The sequence below is a fragment of the Elgaria multicarinata genome, chromosome 5 (assembly GCF_023053635.1).
Source record: "Elgaria multicarinata webbii isolate HBS135686 ecotype San Diego chromosome 5, rElgMul1.1.pri, whole genome shotgun sequence".
NCBI classification, from domain to species: domain Eukaryota; kingdom Metazoa; phylum Chordata; class Lepidosauria; order Squamata; family Anguidae; genus Elgaria; species Elgaria multicarinata.
This window is the reverse complement of record NC_086175.1, coordinates 100,174,114-100,196,372: the sequence shown is the minus strand read 5'-3', so window position 1 is coordinate 100,196,372 and position 22,259 is coordinate 100,174,114. Positions and strand designations below refer to the sequence as shown.

The 22,259-nt window shown below is 46.2% G+C and overlaps 1 protein-coding gene across 2 annotated transcripts in view; it reads left to right on the top strand.

Moving 5' to 3' along the window:
• Positions 1 to 3,592: 3,592 nt before the first annotated feature.
• Positions 3,593 to 22,259, top strand: part of DCBLD2 (discoidin, CUB and LCCL domain containing 2) — a 48,982-nt gene continuing 30,315 nt past the window's right edge. For both annotated transcript variants that reach the window (XM_063127633.1, XM_063127632.1), the window contains exon 1: positions 3,593 to 3,741. In XM_063127633.1, the coding sequence (XP_062983703.1) occupies positions 3,639 to 3,741 (103 nt within the window). In that variant the 5' untranslated portion in view covers positions 3,593 to 3,638. The remainder of the gene's footprint in view (positions 3,742 to 22,259) is intronic.

Genomic DNA, 22,259 nt, shown 5'->3' with positions numbered 1-22,259 from the left:
CACAGTAATAAGACCAAAACAGAAAGATTTATGTTGCAGAGAAGGGCAATGAATAAGTTTCCATATACATAGGAAATTATTGAGTGCCATTTTGCATAAAAAGTAATAAGTTTGGGTATGCCTCAGTCTGGATAGATGTGTTGATGGAAAAAGTACAAGACCCCAGAACCTCTAATACCACAAAGACAAAGTTAATAAGCCTGTGCTTTCCCATTGTCAGCAAGAATAGTGTTACCCTATTTCTTCAATTCTAAGACGCACTTTTTTCTCCATATAAATATCTCTAAAAATGGGGTGCGTCTTAGAATCGCGGGTGTGTCTTAGGTTTTTTTTTTCCTGTTGGTGGTACTAAAATGAGTGTGTGTCTTACAATCAAAGAAATACGGTAATATAAGATTTTTATGCACCCATGGCTTTTTAAACTGCGTGTACTGTGGTTATATCAGTTACAGGCACTATTGGTTAATGCCTCTGAGTCCAAAGAGATTTGGTTTTAAATTCCCACAGGATGGAATTTTGGGATGAAAATGGGAGGGGGAAGTTTAAGTACCCTCCTCCTGGATTGCCATAGTCCCGATCTAAATTGGGGCTATACATGCTTATTCTGATGTAAAGAGTCGAATCATGCAAGCTTGGAGAACGTCCCCAGAGGCACACTGCTTCTGATACTGGAGGTAGTATATAGCTGTCATGATCAGTAGTCAGTGATAGCGTTATCCTTCATAAATTTATCTAATCCACTTTAAAACCCAGTTGGTGCCCATCACTAATTCATGGCAGTGAATTCTATACTTTATGCGTTATATGCAGAAGTACTTTTATCTGTCCTGGATCTCCCACCATTCTGCTTCATTGGATGACCCAGGCACTAGTGTTATGAGGAGAAAATGTCTCCTCATCCACTTTCTCCACGCCATGCATAATTTCATAGGCCTCTATCAAATCTCCACTTACTCGCCTTCTTTCTAAGATAAGCAGTACCAAACGTTGTAATCTTTCCTTGTATGGGAATTGCTCCAGCCCCGTGATAATTTTGGTTTCCCCTTTCTACACCTTTTCCAGCTCTACAATATCCTTTTTTAAAGTGCAATGACTGACTAGAACTGTACACAGGATTCCATACGTATTCACACCAAAGTTTTTAGATTTGTATAAGGGCAGCATGATATTGGCAGGATTGTTTTCAATTCCTTTTCTAATTATACCCAACATAGAATTTGCCTATTTCACAGCAGCCACACACTCAGCCAGCATTTCGATTGAGCTGTCTACCACAAACCCAAGATCTCTTTGTGGGGCGGACACAAGAAATAAGAGACAACACAATGTATTGGATTTAAACTGGGCCACTTTTATTCAAGATCTGCAAAGGGGTTCCTGTCGGGCATCCAGACAAGCCTGCAAGCAGACCTTGTATGCAAAGGGGCGAGCTTTCTTGGCCCAGCAGGTGGCGCTCTACTTCTCGCCGCCCTGCTGTCCATCCCCTGATGGGGTAGGGAGACCTTCCCTTGTCACCCCCAACCCATGCCCCCTAGGCTCAAGGTGGGTGAGAGAGGTCGGTCTCATAGATGGTCCTTATCCCCAGCCCGGCCACAAGGCTCAACACTGGGAGCCCTCGGGAATCACCTATCACTGTAACAGTGCCTATGAATGCTCGCCATTCAGTTCCCTCTGGATGCCCATCCCTACCTGCCATGAATTAGATGTGACCAAATTAGATCGCAGCCAGATTCGCCTATTTATGCTCCCAAACTGTCTTACAGTGTGGAGTAGGCAAAACAACTCACGTCCAATTCAGAACGTGAGCAAAAAATTCCTACTCGGCCCCGCGGAAGCGAGGAAGAGGGTCTTCCAGGGGTGAGTGACCAGCTTATATCTGGTCAAGTCCCCTCCCAGTCCAAAGGCGTGAAATCCTGCCCAATGCAGGATGGCCAGTCTCTCCCTTGCTCCGCCCACAAATCCCTCCCCATGCCTAGGCTTTGCCTGGCACAGCAGAATGGGCATTCTTGGCCAGTCACCACCAGCTCAGTTCCCATCATATTTGTGAAGTCGGCAAAAAAAAATTCTGCCCCAATGTGTATTACTTTACATTTGCTTATATTCTCCCACTCCCTCCAGTGCATTCTTTTGTGTGAATTCCAAACCATGATTGTGAATATGGAACAGGGGTGCTAATCATTTCAGAATAACTAATCCAGAATGCATACTTCAATCAGACATCTTTGTGACAGAAGAACAAAAACAGGATTGCTTACCAAGTGCAGGGTTGTTGTTTTAGTTATTGTATAGTAACCCTATGTAGTATATAGTAAGCCTATATACATCAGTTGTTTGGGAACATGGGCAGCAGGGTGCTGCTGCACCTGTGCCTTGCTTGTGGCTTTCTGGTTGACAGCTGGTTGGCCAGTGTGAACAAAGTGCTGGACAAGACAGCCCCTTGGTCTGATCCAGCATGGCTCTTCTTATGTTCTTTCTGAAAGGCACCCCTTGCGTCTTTTTGAGCCAGGGTTCACAAGGGAGCCCCAATGCCCCATTTTCAGTATCAGGGTTCTTGCCTTAGTAGCAAATACAAATTATTTTGGGCATGTGGAGAGGGCCATTCCTTCCTTGAGTCATTACCACCAGCTTTCTCATGAACAGGCTCATAAGAACATAGCCATGCTGGATCAGACCAAGGATCCATGAAGTTCAGCATTCTGTTCGCACAGTGGCTAACCAACTGCCCAGGGGAATCCCACAAGCCAGATGTGAATGCCACAGCACCCTCCCACCCATGTTCCCCTGCAACTGGTGCACACAGGCATACTGCCTCGGATACTGGACCTATCACATAGCCATCAGGACTAACAGCCATTGATAGCTTTATATTCCAGGAAATTTGTCTAACCCTTTTTAAAAGCAATCCAAATTGGTGGCAACCACGTCTTGTGGTAGCAAATTTCATAGTTTAACTATGCGCTTTTATCTGCCTTGAATTTCTTTGATGCCTTGTTTCCTGAGGCGAATCCTGTGCCGCCTTTCCCGCCCACCCTGACCCTCGCTATTTCAGTACTTTCTGGACAACTCGTTTTCCTTCATAACATTTCCACGCGCTGGACAAAGTGGGCTCTGCTGCCCGCGAAAACTTCTGCCATGGTACACCCCCGTGAGCCTTGAAGGTGCCACAGTAGCGTGGCTGTTGTTTTTCCTGCCTGGCACCGCCACCTCGCTTCGGCCGCCTACGGCTTGTGTGGAAAGGCGCCAGCAGCAGCAGCAGCAGCAGCAGCAGCAGCAGCAGCAGCAGCAGCCACTCTAACGGGAAAGAGCCGAAGACCAGGCGCCGGGGGTCTCTGGGCTGGAGGAGGCGGGGAAGGGGCGGCTGCAGCCGCAGCTGGGGCAGCCGCCGCCGCCGGACCCGGAAGTGGTTGCGCCCATCGGGGGCGGTGGGAGCGAGCGGGGTGGGTTGGTGGGTGGGGGAAGGAGAGGAAGGGGAGGGGGCGTCCGTCCGCCCGCCCGCCCGCCCGTCCGTCGGATCCGCGGGCGAGGAGGCGAGGAGGCGGCGCGCTTGGCTCCCGCCCTCGGCCGCCGGAGGAGTCGAGTCAAGTGGCCCCGCTCGGGATGCATTCGGATTGCCGGCTGGTGCGCAGGAGACGCGGGGTATGGTGAGCAGCCCGGAGCGCCCGCTCCCCCCGGGGACCCGGCAGGCGGTGGCCTCCCTCCTGCTGCTCCTGTTGCTCCGGCGGGACGCGGCCGCTCAGAAAGGTGCGTGAGGGAGCCCTTGGGGAGGGGGAGGCTGGCGGGAGGATCGGCTTTCCCGCCTTTCTTCCTTGGCGCCCGCCCGGAAGCCCACTGAGGCGGAGGGTCGTCGGCCTCTCTCTCTCTCTCTCCCCTCAGGGGGCAGCGTCAGGGCGCCTTGGGGAGCCGGGCGTCTGTTTTAGGCGGGGGTGGGCGAAATAAATCCCGGTGCCTTGCAGCTTTTACACGTCAGCGAGCTTCCTTCGCCTCCCCTTTGACTTGGGGAGAGGTTGCCCTCGAAAACTCCTAACATCCTCCTTGGGAACTGCAAAAGGAGGGTGAACGGCACATTCCTGACTGGTGTTGACCCCTTTCCCCTTTGACGCCCATTTTCTGAAGTCCTCAGCCTCCCATCCTGAGGAGAAAGCTCATCCCCAGGCAGTGCTCAGGGCTCTTTCCTTTTTTAAAGTTGAACTTGGGTGGTGGTGGGACACAAGTGCCTCTTTGGGAAGAAGCCTACTCGGATGTAAAAGAGCTAGAGATGTGTCAAAGGATGTCAAAGGAACAGGAGTCCTCAAACTTGTTCAAGGCAATCAGTAGCTACTAGTCTTGAAGGCTCTATGCTATGTCCAGTATCAGAGGCAGCATCTATGTACACCAGTTGCTGGGGAACATGGGTGGGAGGGTGATGTTGCACTTGTGTCCTGCTTGTGGGTTTCCCGTGGGCAGTGTGTGATCAGTATGTTGGACTAGATGGATCTTTGGTCTGACCCAGCGTGACTCTTAGGTGTGCAAAGCCATTGCCCTTAATTTGTGAAGGGGCTCTCCCTTCTTGCTTCAGAGTTTGCCAAGGGAAGAGGCTAATTGCATCATCATAAAGTGTGATAATGCTACTCACACATCAACCACTGCATGCACAAGGGGCCCTGGCTGTGATTGCCCACATCTTCCCAACATTGGACACCACATGTGCATGCAATGGTTTACACCCATGTGCAACCTACATGCAGGTGCATTCCTACACTGAAATTACTTCCATTGAGAAATGTAGTATCTGAAGTAGCCCCTAGGCCATGGGTCAGCAGCCTCTTTCAACTTGAGGGTTGAATTCAATTTTGGAGAAGCTCTCTGGGGTTGCAATGCAGTGGTGGATGTGGCCAAAAGCAAAAGTGCTAGTAACTAATCCTTAAGGGAGGCATTTCAACCTCTTAAAACGAGGGGAAACTGCACAAAAACTGGGAGACTACCAAACAATCAGTGGTTGGGGCCAGGGGAAGAGGGTACTGTGGCCTTGGGGAATCCTGGAGGATCTTATTTGGATCCCAGGTTGGATGGATTTGGCCCCTTGGCATGAGATTACCCACCCCAGACCAGACTCTGGAACCAGTTTTCAAGTGGTTAAGGAGTGCAAAATACAGTGCTGTTTAGAGCATTCAGGTTGTCATTCCATTGCTGCCATGTAATCTCATATCTCAATAGGCCCCATAGATGAGATACCGCAGAGGCCTCAATTCAATGAAGAGAGGAGTTTCAAGTAGGTTTGGGATTCAGCCCTCCCTTTTAAGAAATTAAGCACTGGCCATAGTTTTTGGCTTCTGCTAGTTTTTTAAGTAAAGGAGAATGGCATGTCTTCCTGAGGAATTTTAAGGAGTGATACTTGAAGCAACTCCCACTTTTCTCCAGCTTGACAGTTGAGATTATTAAGTAACATAATAAAGAATAAACAGTGTCAAGAAATGATTTAAAATTGGCTTTTATATTTAGTGTTACTTTTGTAAGGCTTTCAAATATAAAGGGAATGCAAGGATGGGTTGGCTAAAGAAATTGGTTTGGAGGAGGAAATCCCTGAAATCCTATTCACATGCCATTCTTCAGATGCATTTGGCTAAATTTCTGATGTTATTTACAAGACACCTATTAGGAAGGCAGAAAAGGAAAGCAGAATGCCTGTTACAAATTCATTGAATGAGGTTTTACAGTACTTCGATTTTAGAGGATTGTCATTAGAATAAATTATTATTTTAGAAAGTAGGACTAAAAGTTTCAGTTCATGAAACTAGAGTTGCAAACAGAAGAACTTGCTAACAAAAGATTTATGTTTATAGGCACATGTCCACTGACAGTTTACAAGGGAGGGAGCTAAGGAGGGGGCAGTTCCTATTACTGTGAGGAGCTTCCTTAGAGGCAAACATATGTGGAAAAGTCTCTCACTACCTTTATTTTGTAACTGAGAAGCTTTGAACCAAGCTTAACTTCATAAATGAACACTTTAAAAAATGATTGTAAACTTGGTTGCAATATATTGGTTGCAATATAGCATTTGGCATCCACAGGATCACTCCTAGTATGATTCTTGTTGGGAGAAACAAATACAAACAAACAAAGGCCTCTTTACACCTTTTTACTGCAAGGTGTGATTCCGGCTTGCTTAAAGGAGGTGGTGATAAAACCATTGTTTGAAAACTCTTGTTGAAGCCCATTGTATTGGATAATTTCTGTCCAATCTCCAATATTCTATCCTTGAGCAAAGTGCTAGAGCATGAGGTGGCTTCTGAGCTCTAGGGATTTCTGAATGAGATGGATTATCTAGATCGATTTCAATCTGGCTTCAGGCCTGGTTATGGGACAGACACTGCTTTGGTTCCCTTAATAATGGTCAATTGAAAGGAAGATCAGGGAATAAGGATTCAATCTTTGCTGAATGGGGTTACACTCCCCTTGATGACTCAGGCATGCACTTTGGGTGTATTCTTGGACTTTGCCCTGAACCTGGATACTGAAGTCTCAATAGTGGCCAAGAATGCATTTGCACAGCTGAGGCTAGTGTGCCAAGTGCGCCCAATTTGAGATGTCTGATCTAGCCATGCATGCCTTAGTTACATCCTGTTGGGCTACTGTAACACACTCTACTGGGGGGCGGGGGGCGTGCCTTTGAAAACTGTTCAGAAACTTCAGCTGGTCCAGAATGCTGTGGCCAGACTGTTGACCAGAGCTGGTTCCAGGGAGCATGTGGCTCCCTTGGTACAGCAACTTCACTGGCTACTGGTCTGCTTCTGAGCAGAATTCAAAGTGTTGGTTATGACCATAAAGCACTATATGGCTTGGAACCAGGCTACAGTCTGTCTTCTCCCATATGAGCCTGCCTGGTTTTTAAGAACTTCTGGAGATGCCCTTCTTTTGAGACTTGCACTATCAGAGGCATGCTTGGTGGCAACTCAGAAGAGGGCCTTTTCGGTGGCTACTCCAAGGCTGTGGAACTCATTTCCAAGGGAGGCTAGATTCGGTTCCTCTCTGCTGTCCTTCTGCTGGCAAGCAAAACAGCTGTATTTTACCAGTAAGTGGGTCTGTTGGGGTGAGTGCTGTTATAGTTTTATTGTATTTCAATGTATTGTATTAATCAGATTTAATTGTACCTACAAGCCGCCTTGGGTGTGATTTTTTTGGTAGAAAAGCAGAGTGCAAATCCAATAAATAAAAGAAAGAAAAAATCCTAATGTACTATGTACATAATTTGTTTGTAAATAATTGCAAGGAATTAATCTTGCTTGCTTCTTTAAACATACCCTGCTTTTCAGCCAAGATTGGCTCCTGAAATGGCTCACAATTACAATACAAATGGAGATGTTTATGGCACTCTTCTGGCTCCTGTCATTTGTTGCTATCATAGACCATGTTCCAGGCTCTTCATTCCACAGGAAGTGGGGAGAACAGCAGATCAACTTAGGGCAAGCTGATAATTAGATGCAGATCTACAAAAGCAGCTCTTCTGTTGATCTGTGATGTCTTCTTGTTTATAGTAGTTGTATAGTCTTAGTTCCGTGCTCTTCCATCCAGTTAAGCTCACATAGATTTACAATTTTCAGAGGAGTAGCTATGTTAGTCTGTTATAACAATCTGACTCTTTATAGATTGACAATTCAATTAAAATGTTTAAAATGTGGGGGAAATTAGTTGTGTGGATAAACCATTCAGATGAAATCTTTTCATATATAAAAATAAACTATTATGCTGGACTTACTCAACGATGTATCCCATTGATGCTGAAATATCAAGTTCAGGCTTCTTCAGAGTTTATGCTTCCTGATCCCAAATAAGGCAATCACTTAGATTTTAAGCTTGAATGTGAAACTCTTCTGCTGAGTTTTCTTTAGAAATGATAGCCAGCTATGGTGATGCAATCTGATATTTGAGATGATGGTGGTGGGAAATAATGAAGGAAAAAGATATTACTTAGGCAAGTCCAGAAATAAACTCTGCTGGTTGTACATGGTCACGCAAATAGTTCTATCCTTATTAATACTGCAGTCGTCTATATAGATACAATATTCAATACAGATTTAATCATTTCTTAAATGTAAAGTTATCATCTCCTAACACTTCTTTGGCAGGTTCAAGCTTGCCAAGATACATTATCTGTGTTCATATGTAACATTAAGCTATAGTTTAGCATTGCAAAGATGAAGCTGGGCAAGCTTTGTCCCTCTCTGGTGTAACCGCAAGCAGAATTTTGGAACATTTGTCCCAGTTTAGAAAAAAAAAATCCTTGATGTATGAATTTGGACAAACTGCACGTAATCTTCATTGTTATTTACTAATGGTCTTTACTATGGTCTTCACTAATGGTCTTCAAAATGTGGTTTATGAAGCTGGCTGGTTTTAGTAAACCATAGTTAAGCTTAACAACAGTTTAGGGTTCAGATGTGATGATGATGATGGTGATATTTATTTATATCCTGCCTTTTCAGAAAAACTGGGACTCAAGATGGCTTTACAGATTAATACATGTACAGTTAAAACAAATAGAGATATACAAAAATTAAAACAAACAACCTTCAATATTAAAACAATTAAAAACATTTTAAATACGTTTTTTTAAAAAGTCTAATATATAAACAGTGCATTAACAAAAGTTCAGACTTCTTCCCAAAGGCCAGCTGAAACAAAAAAAAATTAGCCTGCCCCCGGAAACACACCAAGGAGGGAGCCAGTCTAGCTTCCCTGGGAAGGGAGTTTCAGAGTCCCGGGGCAGCCACTTCAAAGGCCCTCTCCTGCGTTCCTACCAGGCGTGATGGTGGTGGGACCGACAGAAGAGCCTCCCCTGAAGATCTCAGAGGATAGGCAGGCTTGTAAGGGAGCATACGATCTTTCAGATAACGTGGACCTGAGCCTTATAGGGCTTTATACTGTAGGTCATAACTGGCACTTTAAATTGTGTCTGGAAACAGACTGGAAGCCAGTGGAACTGTTTAAACAGGGGAGTTGTATGCTCTCTGTAACCAGCCCTGGTCAACACTCTGGCTGCAGCTCTTTGAACCTGCTGAAGTTTCCAAAGAGTCTTTAAAGGCAGCCCCATCGTAGGTGCGTTACAGTAATCCAATCGGGATGTAACTAAGGCATTTGTCACCGTGGCCAGGTAAGACATCTCTAGGAATGGGTGCAGCTGGCATACTAGCTTTAACTGTGCAAATGCACTCCTGGCCACCGCTGGAATCTGGGCAGTCCAGGCTCAGGGCTGAATCCAGGAGTACACCCAAGCTGCGAACCTGTGTCTTTAGGGGGAGTGTAACCCCATCCAGCACATGCTGAATCCTTATTCTCTGATCTTCCTTACGACTGATCAGGAGCACCTTTGACTTGTCTGGATTAAGCTTCAATTTGTTTGCCCTCATTCAGTCCATTACTGCCGACAGACACCAGTTTAGCTCTGAAATAGCTTCCTTGGAATTGGGTGGAAAGGAGAAGTAAAGTTGGGTGTCATCAGCATACTGGTGGCACCGCACCCCAAAACTCTGGAAAACCTCTCCCAATGGGTTCATGTATATGTTAAATAACATGGTGGACAAAACGGAACAATGAGGGATTCCACAGGTCAATGGCCAAGGAGTGGAATAGAAGTCCCCCTGCACCACCTTCTGGGTCTGTCCCTGGCTGGTAATTGTCTAATTGTCTAATGCATTTGGGTTCAAGGAGGGCTTTTTCAACATAGGTCGTACTACCGCCTCTTTCAAGCAGGGTGGAACCCTGCCTTGGCAGAGGGAGGCGTTAACCACTCCACTTACCCACTCGGCCAGTCCCCCTCTGGCTGCTTTTACGAGCCAGGAATGACAAGGAGCTAGCATACATGTGGTGGCACTACCTCTCCAAGAATCCTGTCCACATCCTCAGGCTGTACAAATTGAAAAGTATCCAATAACGCTGGATGAGCAGGTGCCGAAGTTACATTCACTGGGTCTGTATGAACTATAGATTCAAGTCAGAGGGATCTGAGCGATTTTGTCTGCAAAGTGCTGGGCAAATTGTTCACAGCGGGCTGCTGACAGGTCTGAATTCTCCTCTTGTGGGCCAGTGTGTAAAAGACCCCTGACCACCTGAAACAGCGTCACTGGATGGTTCTTTGCAGACGCAATAGTGGCAGGAAAAATAGTTTTTTGCTGCCCGTATTGCTGCGGAGTAGGCCTTCAAATAGGCTCTAGCCCGTGTTTGATCGGATTCACTCCCGAGTTTCCTGCCAATGTTGCTCTAGTCACCGCTGCCAGCTCCCTAGAAAATCAGGGGGCTGGTGTGGCTCCACTTCGTGAGAGAGGATGCTCAGGGGTGATTGTGTCCACTGCCCTGGTCATTTCCCCATTCCAGAGATCAACCAGAGCTTCGACAGAATCGCCTGCCGAGGCAACAGGAAAATTCCCAAGAGCTGTCAGGAAACCATTTGGATCCGTCAGCCTCTTAGGGCAGACCATCTTAATCAGTACTCTGCCCCTGCAGAGGTTCTGAGTGCCAGCAAGTCTAAACCCCATCAGGTATTGATTTGTCCATGACAACGGAACTATAGAAAGTTCCTCCACTCTCAGATCACTATCATGCTGTCCAACACAGAAAACAAGGTCCAGAGTGTGCCCAGCAGCATGAGTGGTGCCAGATGCCATTTGGGACAGACACATGGTTGTCATGATAAACTGCTTAATAAAATGCAAGCAGAACTTTTCTATTTCCTCACAGCCATGCTGGAGGAGAGGGAGGCTCACAAAGGCCTGGTTTAGACAACATGCTAAACCATGATGGTTAAGCATTTTGAGCAAAACATTATATAGTGGGCTTACGTCACAAATGCCTGGATTGCTGGTCGATGACAGGATGAACATGTATTTAACATGTTTTATGCCATCTTTCCAAGTTTCTTAAGCCTGGGATTAATGGTATGGTACCTGTGGGTGTCACAGTGCCCCCAGAACTTCCCTTGGCTACTGCCAAGGTGCTCTGCCCCTCACGATTATTTTTAAAAAATTAAAATATGTTTTACCTTGAGTAGTTGGAAAATAGGAGGGTACTAGCCTCCATTTGCCCTACCCTTTTCACACCAGAATGCATCTGGGTGCTACTAGACCCAGAGCATTCATTAGAAAGGAAAGGAAGAGAGTGGACCATCCAAAGACCAGTGCTCTGCTGCAAACCTGCTGCCAGTAAGCTTGAGGAACTGTGGGGGGCAGGGAAGAGTGGATAGTGACCAGCAGGCTGGTAGGCTCCATAGAGAGAGAGAAATGGGGCATACGGTGTGTTCATGAACCAGAGAGAGATAGTGTATTTGGGAGTGGGGAGCTGCTCCTTAGAGAAAAAGAATGTGTTGGCATGCTTTGGTGTATATGTGTGTTTGTACAGAATGAGAGAGAGAGAGATCTGGAGAGATGAGTGTACGGCCCTTTCTTCACCTAAGGATTATCCCAGGAAAATAGACGGATCATCCCTGCCTGCTCCCGGGATCCCCTGTGTGTCATTTGCATGCACAGGGATGATCCCGGGGGGAAAGGCAGGTGTAGAAACGGCCCATGAGTGACTAGGGAGTCTGGTTCTTCTTCGTGGTCTCTATGCATCACACATATGGGCTTTGCGCCTGCGCAGAGACCAGACCGGAACCTTCTATAGCTGAGTGGAACGTTTTTGGCGGGAACCCCTCCCCCACGCTACTGCGCATGTCCATGGGGTTCCCGCCCTTCCCTCAGTTCTTCGTCGTCCGCCCTCGTGCCTAGACCAAAAGACTGAACCTCTAGCGTTTCTCTGCTTAAATCTGTTTTAAAAATATTTTCTACTTACCTTTTTCTTCAGCTTTCTTCAGCTTTCTTCTTTTTCGCCCTTTTTCTCTTTTCATCTATAAAAAAAAAAAAAAAAAAAAAATTATTATTATATTCTTGTAGATAGTTTATCTTGGCGACTACGGTCGCGACTGCCGCATGGCAGTAAAGGCCCCGTTCCGCAAGTGTGTCAAGTGCGGAGCCAAACTACCTCCTACGGACGGACACTCCCTCTGTGTCCTTTGTTTGGGCGAAGGCCATATTGTACAGGCGTGCCACCATTGCATGTCCTTTACGAAGCAGACCAGAAAGAACAGGGCAGACCGCCTTCGCTCAATACTTTGGGAGAAAGCCCTCAAAGCTACAGAAGCTCCAATGGATAAAACGGCAACTGATAAGTCCGTTTCTGACCGAAGCACAGGGACGAATGTGCAAGCCAGAGCAATTGATAGGGCACAGATACCCCTGACGCCTGGCCGGTCTTTGGCAAGTTCTGCAGCCAAAAAGATTGCTAAAAAGGCCAGAACGCCAAAATCTTCCTCCGAAATGGAGAAGAAAAAGAAAAAGAAGAAGAAATCTGCGGAGAAAACCTCTCATGGCTCTCCCAGACTATCTGAGCCCCCTCGAGGGCAAACAACTCCTCCTACCGCTGTTACGGTATCGAGGCATGTCTCGACCCCGAGACCTCAGTCGATACCGAGGAAGACGGTACCGACACACCCTCCTAGTCTATCAGAGGGTGAGTTACGAGACTCCGCATCAGCAGCTTCGGCTCGGGAGCCTACAAGACCTCAAACATCCCAGAATGTAATCCCTCTGCAGGTGTCGCCTAGACGAACACCGAGGCGTGATTGGGACAGAGTCTCCCGATATTCTGAGCCCCAAGACAGGCAGAGTTTCTATGATTGGGATCGATACCGTACCCAAAGATACTATGATACAGATCAAGCCTATCATTATCCGCAGGAGGAATGTTTTCCTCAACCTCCTCCTACCACTAGGGTCTGCCAATTACCGCTACGGCCTCCATCAGCATATCAATCTCCATCTCGACGTCGAAGCCACCCTTCGACACCAGCTGCTGCAGCTGCCACGGTACCGACGGAGCGGGATCCTATGCAACTGGTTACCGTATCATCCCCAGAGGGTGACTACCCATCTGATTCGGACTCAATACACACTGTAGCAGCATCGGTACCGTCACCTAATGATGACGTACATGGAGAGGACCCTTCATCACCTTCGGATGATATGGTGAGGTTTTCGGACCATATGTTAAGGATGGCCCGTGCACTCGGCTTAGACCTGGAACAAGCGGTCGAACCGGAGGTCGATCCCATCTACGATGTCTTTCAAACAAAGACTAGTCTGTCAATTGCGATCCCTTTTCCGCCGGCACTCAAACAGACAGCACAACTCGCATGGGAGACACCATCGGTAACACAACCAGCTTCAAAGAGATTAGAATCTCTTTATAGGATTCAAGAACGGGATGCTGGATTTTTAATTAAGCATCCAAAACCGAATTCCATTGTGGTTGAATCAGCCCAGGGTCATTCTCAAAGAGCTCATGCTGCTCCCGTTGACAAGGAGGGTAGGAAGTTGGATTTGGCGGGCAGAAAGATCTACGCGGCATCCTCCCTCGGTATCAAAGCTTCAACGTACGAAGCAACAATGGCACGGTACCAGCTCTTCCTCTGGGAGAAAGTGGGGTCACTATGTGACTACCTCCCAGAGGATAAAAGAGACTTAGCGAGGGTCTTCCAAACGGAGGCTTCGGCGATTGCGAGGCAACAATTGTCAACTGCGAGGCATCAAGTCGATTGCCACTCAAAGAATATGATGGGGGCCATTTCTTTGAGGAGGCATGCCTGGCTACGATCAGCCAACCTCCCTACCGAGACAAAAGCCAGAATTGAAAGCATGCCCTTCGATGGCGAAGGGTTGTTTAATTCAAAAACTGACGAGACCTTAGATTCCATCTATAAGGCTCGTACGACTGCTAAAAAGATGGGTTTTTCTGCCCCTCCTGTACAATACAAACCTAGAAGATGGACAAGGCCTCCCCCACAACAACAATACCAGCAGCGGCCTCAATACCAGCAACCAAGGCAGCAGCAGCAACAACTTCAAAGGAAACGGCCTTATCAGAGTCGTTTCCAGCAGGAAAAACGTCAGCCCGACTTCTCTAAAAAGCAGCGGGTTTGACTCTTCGGCCCCAGATCCACTCCCTTTTGCGAACCGCCTAGCACCCCATTACCATCAATGGGAGTCAATAACATCAGACTCCTGGGTGCTCACTATCATCAACTCGGGCTATGCCATCGAGCTCGATGCCCTTCCTCCTTTTTCCGGCGTGAAAGTAACGACTCCATCCCCTCCTCTGCTACTCGAGGTGCAGACCTTGCTATCGAAAGGAGCCATCTCTCCCGTACCTACAGAGGAAATCAACCAAGGTTTTTTCTCCCGTTACTTCACGGTCCCGAAGAAAGATGGAGGTCTTCGACCGATCATGGACTTAAGACAACTGAACGAGTTCATCACCCTGAAGAAGTTCCGTATGACAACGGTTACTTCAATTTTGCAGCTTCTACAAAAAGGAGTTTGGTTCGCAGTGGTGGATCTGAAGGATGCGTACTTCCATATCTCCATCAGGAAGTCGCATCAAGCTTACCTGCGGTTTTCGATCGGTGCATCCCAGTACCAGTTCACCGTTCTTCCGTTCGGGTTGGCCACGGCACCGAGAGTCTTCACGAAGGTCATGGCGGTGGTATGCGCCCACCTAAGGCAGAAAGGCATTTATGTTTATCCATACCTGGACGATTGGCTTCTCGTAGCGGACAGCAGCGAGGCGCTCCAGTCGGATATACTAACCACCCTCAACCTGTTGGACTCGTTGGGGCTGTGGGTCAACCACGAAAAGTCCATTTTGACTCCGCAGCAGAGATTGGACTTCATAGGGGTAACCCTATCCTCTCGAGACGGGAGAGCATACTTACCTTCAACCAGGGCAAACACCTTGCAGCAGTTAGCCATCGACATCGAAAGTCGTCGGAAAGTATCGGCTTGGACAGTCCAGAGACTATTAGGCCTGATGGCAGCCACTACGGCAGTCATCAGGTTTGCAAGACTCAGAATGAGGGTATTGCAGGCCTGGTTTTTAAGGACTTTCGATCTCAGGCTCAATGCCCGACGAACTTACCTTTCGTTACCGAAGCAAGTCAGGGCATCGCTGAAATGGTGGTTCTCGATGTCGACTCTTCTCGAAGGCGTTCCATTCCAACAACAGGCGCCTTCGGTAACGATCACGACGGATGCATCCTTAGAAGGATGGGGAGCTCATTGCGACTCCCTTACTGCTCAAGGTCGTTGGCCTCGATCACAGAGAGAACAGCACATCAATCACCTCGAACTCATGGCTGTAGAAAATGCAATAAGAGCATTTGCACAGTTGATCGAGGGCAAGAATGTCTTGATCGCGACGGACAATACTACCGTGGTGGCATACATCAACAGGCAGGGTGGAACAAGATCGCACCCTCTGAACCGTTCTGCACTCAGGATATGGAACTGGTGCATAAAGAGAAGGACTTACCTGACTGCGATCCATGTAGCCGGCAAGGAAAACGTCATTGCGGACTCTCTCAGCAGATCCTTCCATGTCGACCACGAGTGGGAGCTCGACGTCGAAGTGCGGGAAAGCCTTTTTCGGTACTGGGGCCGCCCTGCTGTCGATGTCTTCGCTACCGAGAACAACGCGGTCTGCGCCAAGTTTTGCAGCAGGGCAGGAAAAGGAAAGCGCTCTCTAGGAGACGCTTTCACCAGGACTTGGAGAGGAAATCTCCTGTACATGTTTCCTCCCTTTCCACTTTTGACAAGAGTGATAGCCAAGATCCAGATGGACAACTCCGATTGCATCCTGATCACGCCGTGGTGGCCTCGACAGACGTGGTTCTCCCACGCTCTTCGGTTATCGAGAGGGAATTACATCAGGCTTCCGTCGATACCGAAGCTCCTGTCTCGACACCAGGGCAAGGTTCGACACGCAGATTTGTCGACCCTCAAGTTGACTGCATGGAGGATAATAGCCACTCCTCCTCTGGGATCAGAGTTTTGACTGTGGACCACATTATATTAGCAGCACTAAAGCCTTCCACAAGAAAGGCTTATGCGGCAAAGTGGCAAAGATTTCAGAACTTTGCTTCAAAAGATGGTCAAATACCAGAATCTTGCCATTTGTCTTTCATCCTCAATTATTTATTGACACTCTTCCAGCAAGGACTTAAGCTCGCATCCATCAGGGTTCACCTTGCTGCGATTACATCTTTTCACCAAGGTATAGATGGGTTTACACCTTTTACCCATCCAACAACCAAGAAATTTCTGAAAGGTCTGAAGAACACGATACCGACTGTGAAGAGTATCGTGCCGCCATGGAGCCTGTCAGTTGTGCTGCAAGCACTGACACGCAAGCCCTTCGAGCCCATGGCTTCGACAGACCTTAGGCTACTTACTTTAAAGACTGTCTTTCTAGTAGCCATTACATCGGCAAGACGAGCAAGTGAGCTTAGAGCTCTTAGGATAGATGTCCCATACACTATCTTTCATAAGGATAAGGTTGTGCTACGCACAGATCCAGCCTTCCTACCTAAGGTAGTGTCAACTTTTCATCTGTCCCAGCACATTACTTTGCCTGCTTTCTTTCCTAATCCATCTACACCTCTTGAGTCTTCCTTGCATACTCTCGATGTAAGAAGGGCTCTTGCTTTTTACAAGGACAGAACGGACAATTTTAGGAAGACAAAACAGTTGTTTATTTGTTATGGGGAGCCTTCTAAGGGACTCCCTGTCTCCTGCCAACGACTGTCACGTTGGATAGTGGAGGCAATTGAATTGGCCTACTCTATTTCTAAAATGGAGTTAGTGAAACCTGTGACAGCTCATTCCACCAGAGCTGTTTCAACTTCTGTGGCCTTCACCAGAGGTGTTCCACTGACTGAAGTCTGTAGAGCTGCAACGTGGTCCACTCCATCCACGTTTGTCAAGCACTACAGTTTGGACACTCGTGCGAGGCAGGACTGCTCGTTTGGGAGGACAGTGCTTTCAGAGATCTTCAGATGATGCACCAACCCACCTCCAAAGGTATGTCAGCTTGCTACTCGCCCATATGTGTGATGCATAGAGACCACGAAGAAGAAATGCAGGTTGCTTACCTGTAACTGTAGTTCTTCGAGTGGTCATCTATGCATTCACACAACCCACCCACCATCCCCACTTGGTGGTGTGAGACTTACAAATGACACAGTTATGTGTGGAATGTACTTTATTGAAATTACACTCAGGTTTATGGGGGCACAATGTCGGACTCCTGTAAACTGAGGGAAGGGCGGGAACCCCATGGACATGCGCAGTAGCGTGGGGGAGGGGTTCCCGCCAAAAACGTTCCACTCAGCTATAGAAGGTTCCGGTCTGGTCTCTGCGCAGGCGCAAAGCCCATATGTGTGAATGCATAGATGACCACTCGAAGAACTACAGTTACAGGTAAGCAACCTGCATTTCTTGTGTGGGATGAGAGAGCTTGGGTTTGTGTGATCCTGAATACGTGAGAGAGGGGAATTGTGGGTTTATTTTCTAGGCTCAGACTCCATCTCTTGTCCTGTTTTCAGATTCTTGAGCAAGTAACTTATCTTCTAGCATTTCTTGGTTGCCTTTCTAAAAAATGAGTATTTTATGAGTGAGCCCATGCCTACTATAGCAGCTTTTTTTGTAAATGGGCACCCCCATGGCAACCATTTTGTGATGGTACCCATGATATTTTCTCATCACTCCAGATGTGTCCAGTGGCCCAAAAAGGTTGGAGATGCATGCTCTAGGCAGTATATAAAATAAAGTAAAATCAAACAATGAACACAGTATTCTTCAACAAATAAACAAACAAACTCTAGCAGACTCGTTAGCAAGATCAAACAGAGAAGATGTCCCTTTCAAGCAAGAAGGAAACCTATGCATTTCTGGGATTAATGGGGGATGAAAAGCCTTTCTAGTTCACCTGCCAAGGAACTCATGCAGTCCAATGCTATGCATGCTTACTTGGAAGTAAAGCCCAAGAAAATGTCCGCAGGATTGCTATAATATAGGAAGAGGAAATAATAGTTATTGTGATTTGGTAAACGTTGCGCGTACTATGCAGTATAACTTGGCCAAAAGCAAAATCTACCTTTTTTCCTTACAGCCTAAGAAAAATTTGCAGCACTGTCAGTCTTTTTTAAATGAGTCTGACAGCAATCATAAAGGTTCACTGTATCTCAGCACTGTTTTTCGAATAAGGACTTATTACAGATTGCTGGACAGATTTTGTGTATTCATATCCTTGTATCAGCACAGCTGTCATGTGTATTCAGTTTTTCTCATTAGCAATCTCTTCTTCTAGAGCTGCCATCTATTATGAACGGGAATCCAGGCTGTTTCCATAAATTGTTATAAACAACTTTTAAAGGAAAGTCATGACATATGATAAAACTGTATGACAGCTGAATCATAGGATGTGAATATGGTTCACATTTCAGTATCTTATTCATAATTATGAAGGTCATTGTAGTTTCTTTCTGACTATCTAATGTCCCTATGGAATTGCATTGAAAAGCCACGTTAAGAGCATTTAATGTAGTTATAGCTATCTCTCAATGCACTTCACGAGTTGGAAAATGCTAGTATAATGCAATCAAATCACTCTATGGGTCATCGCTTTGGAACCTCAGCTTTTAAATTGTAATTCAACCGTTGTGAAGAACTGAGTTGTACCCAGCTGTAGGATTTAACTGACTTGCTAAAACAAAACTAGCATGAAAAATGTGGCTTAAAAAAAATAAAATCGTATGTGGCACCAGAGTTAGCAGTGAAAATTAATGGTAGTTTTGCATTGATGGCATTGATGTTGCATACACATTCCTTAATCCAGAGAATTGTGAGGGTGGGAGGCACAAATACAATGAGACTTCTTAAACTTTATTTTAGGGATTACTTCGAAATACAAGATTTATATCCAACAAAAACTTGTTTTGTTTTTGTTTCGATTACAGATGTAACCTCCCCCAATCCACCCCGCCCAAGAAATAAGATTTTTTTTTAGCACTCTTTACAGATCTAAAGCCACTTTGTTGCTTTAAGACAGCCTTCCCCAACTTCATGGCCTCCAGATATTTTGGACTTCAGCTCCCATCAGCCTCAGGCAACATGGCCAATGGTCATGAATGCTGGGAACTGTAGTCGAAAACTTCGGGAGGGCATGAGGTTGGGGAGGGCTGCTTTAGGAACATAAAACAACCTTTTTGCTCCTAAAGTTATTTTATGTATCACTTACTATGCTCATAAAATTATCATTTTATTTTAAACTTTTAAAAGTAAACTGCAAATTTGTAATTATTGTCTGAATAGATTAGAATTACATTAAATGACTGCTGTAGCATCAGAATCCATAGAACAAAACCTAAATTGTCATGAATGCACTCTTACTGTCAAGAATGCACAATGATGACTGCTCACATGTTGGGAAACTGGGCATAAATGTCTATCAGTAAAATATACTGTAGATCAATAATTTTAATAAGGAATGAAAGAAATAACTATACTGTGAAACTAAAAGGGAGGATTAAAAACCCATTTTGCCCCATAGCTTCATTATTTCCAGACAAAATAATGAAAGGCTGCATCAGGGACAGGAAACTTCTGGCTTACCAAGCCGTCCCATCAGGTCTGAGGAGGCTTTGGGCAAGGCAGGGATTTGGAGGCTCTCCAAATCCCTGCCCTCTTAGAGAAGTGTAAGGGCAAAAGGAGAGGAACTGAGTTGCGGTCTTAAGGAGCACTCTTGTCAGCCGTGGCTCAGTCAGAGTCACTCCTCTCTCACCTTCCCAGTTGGGGAAGGTGAGGGAGTGAAGCCAACTCAAAACTCAGCCAGGATCCCGATGTGAGCAGCCCGCAGACCCGGCACATGCCTCAGATGGCGCCTTGAGGAGTGGCTCCTTGGGGCTTCTGCTGAGTTTGCTTCGCTCCCCGCACCTTCCTCAGTTGGGAAAGACTCACTGCTTGCTGTCCTGAATGTGACAGCAAGTCAGATTTTTTTCCCTCCCTCCTTCCTACCTGGTTCTTCTGGAGATCTCAGAAGCTTGCACATTTTTGTGACTGGTTGGCCTAATAAAGGTATTACACTAATAACAGATTTTAGATTTTTTTTTAATCCTCTGCCGTTCTTCTGTGGCACTAGAGAAAGTGCTTTCCTTTATTTTAAATTTTGTAACAGATTCCCCATCCACCCCCAAAGACAGGCTCGGCCTCTCTTACACTGTATCACTCTCTCTAATAGCAAACTCAACTGAATGCTGCCAAAATTGTAGACAAAGGCCCTTTCCCCTCAGGATCATCCCTGATAGTCCCTGTGAATCCAAATGGGAGCAGGCAGGGACCATCCCTCCCGGGATTTCTGGGACCGCTAATATCCCGGTTTTACCTATGGTCCCGGGATGATCTTGAGGACCATGGGTGATGTGGGCACCCATCCCGGCTTCTTCCCTCCTCCCTGCGAGTAGCGCTCTGGCTCCTGTTCTTTTTTTAAAAAAAATGGCGGCCAGGACATCCCTCTTCACTTCCAGGACATCGTGCAGCTGTCTGGATGCAGGGCGATGATCCCAGAAGCCGGAAATCCCAGGATCGTCTCCCCTGCGTCCCTCTACACCCTGAGGTGTAGAAAGGGCAAAAATGGGACCACTAAGCAACAAGATGGAGTATCAGCTTGCTTGGGGAGCCCTGAGGTTTACAGAATTACAAAGTATTCTTCAGGGGGGGAAATCTGAGGGGGCATCCCTTTTATTTCATTCTCACTGAGCGTCACTTTATGTGTACATTCATTGAGTGACATTTCAGTCCCATTTCCTGGTAGTGAGAAGCTAATCTAGTGTTTCTGTGCTATTTGGAAAGCTCTTAAAGCAGTGGGATAGATCCTTATTTTTTATGGGCTTGCTGCTTCCTGCACATCATGAGCTAGCAATACTTCTTTTTTGCTACTTCTGTAAGCAAGAAAGTTTATATAAAAAAAGAAAAGGTGGTGCGCATTCAGTTTTTCAGGCTCAGAGTTAATGCCCATTAGACTGCGTGTTTGGATTTCTGTATAGTTCTATCCTCTGATTATGGGTATCTGTCTTCTCACTAATCAGAGTACAGAGATGAAAATTTCCTGCCTTCCCTGAACTTAAAGAAGGAAGGCAACAATAAAATCCAGAGGGCAAAATCTTTTCCCTGTAATCATTAATGCAGAAACTTTTTTTATAGAAGGCTAAAATTATTTATTACATTTATATACTGCCCAATAGCCGAAGCCCAATAGATTAAAGTTTGCTAGATCTGTAATAGCTGTTTAAACTCCCCATTATTACATTAGGTTACAGCTTACCTTGACATTTTTTTTGTACATATAATAGACCCAGAACTTTCTTTAATGTTTTTCATGGAACAATTTTCTATGGGAAGATTCAGAATTAATTTGACAAATCTTCTTTTTAAAAAAATAGAAACATGGTTTCAGATATTTCATATTTGTGCATAATCTCTTGTTTAAATGTGCTGAGCAAGACCATCTGAAGATATAATGCCACTTTGCTCACTTGCTTCTTCGCTGCAATAGTCCCCCCCGTCCCGTCCCCCCCCCCCGTCCCTCCGAAGACTTTCCTCGGCCTGCTCGGTCTGTGTATACCTGCCTTCATGGTTGGCTCTGGGTTAGGGTTAGGGTGAGCTTCCCTCTCACATGCGAGGTGGGCTGCCCTTCTCTGGAACATGTGTTGCTGGGGGCAGGGCACACCTACTCACGGGAGCTCTGCTGGCTGACCGAATATGTGAGGGAGGCCAAGTGAGTGAGTGGGCAGATGGTGGTGGCTGAGGCAGCAGCAGGCCCTGCTGCAGGGGGCATGGGGAAAGAGCAATGCAATTTGCTGTTCTTCCTCGTCCTCCACCTGATACAGGCGCATGACTCAATGCAATGGTAGGGCCAGGCCTGATGCTGAGATAGTTCGCAGAGAATTCACTCTAAAGAGCTTTGAAAGGCATAATCAGCTCAACCTGATATTAAGACAAGAAATGTCCCAGCCTGAGCTGGAGCAAAGCTTTGTGGAAGCTTTAGTTAGAATCACTGTTTCATTCTTAAATGTTGAAGGGAGGGAAGGGCATCTGCAAAATCTCCTTCATATATTATCCTTTCATCCAAAGCAGTGTTGTTTGAATATTTATGTAAGATTGGTGAACAGAGGATGCAAGTGTTCCATGGATCTCAAGCCAAGACCAGCCTTGTTGAAAACAGATGGGTCTTGGCCAGCCATATTGCTCTTAAAAATATCAAGCAACTATTATTGCATTTGCATATCTTGGAGCTTCCGTAACTCATACCAGCTGATATGACAGATGGATACCAGATATCAGTTTAAACTTCAAATTGAACTT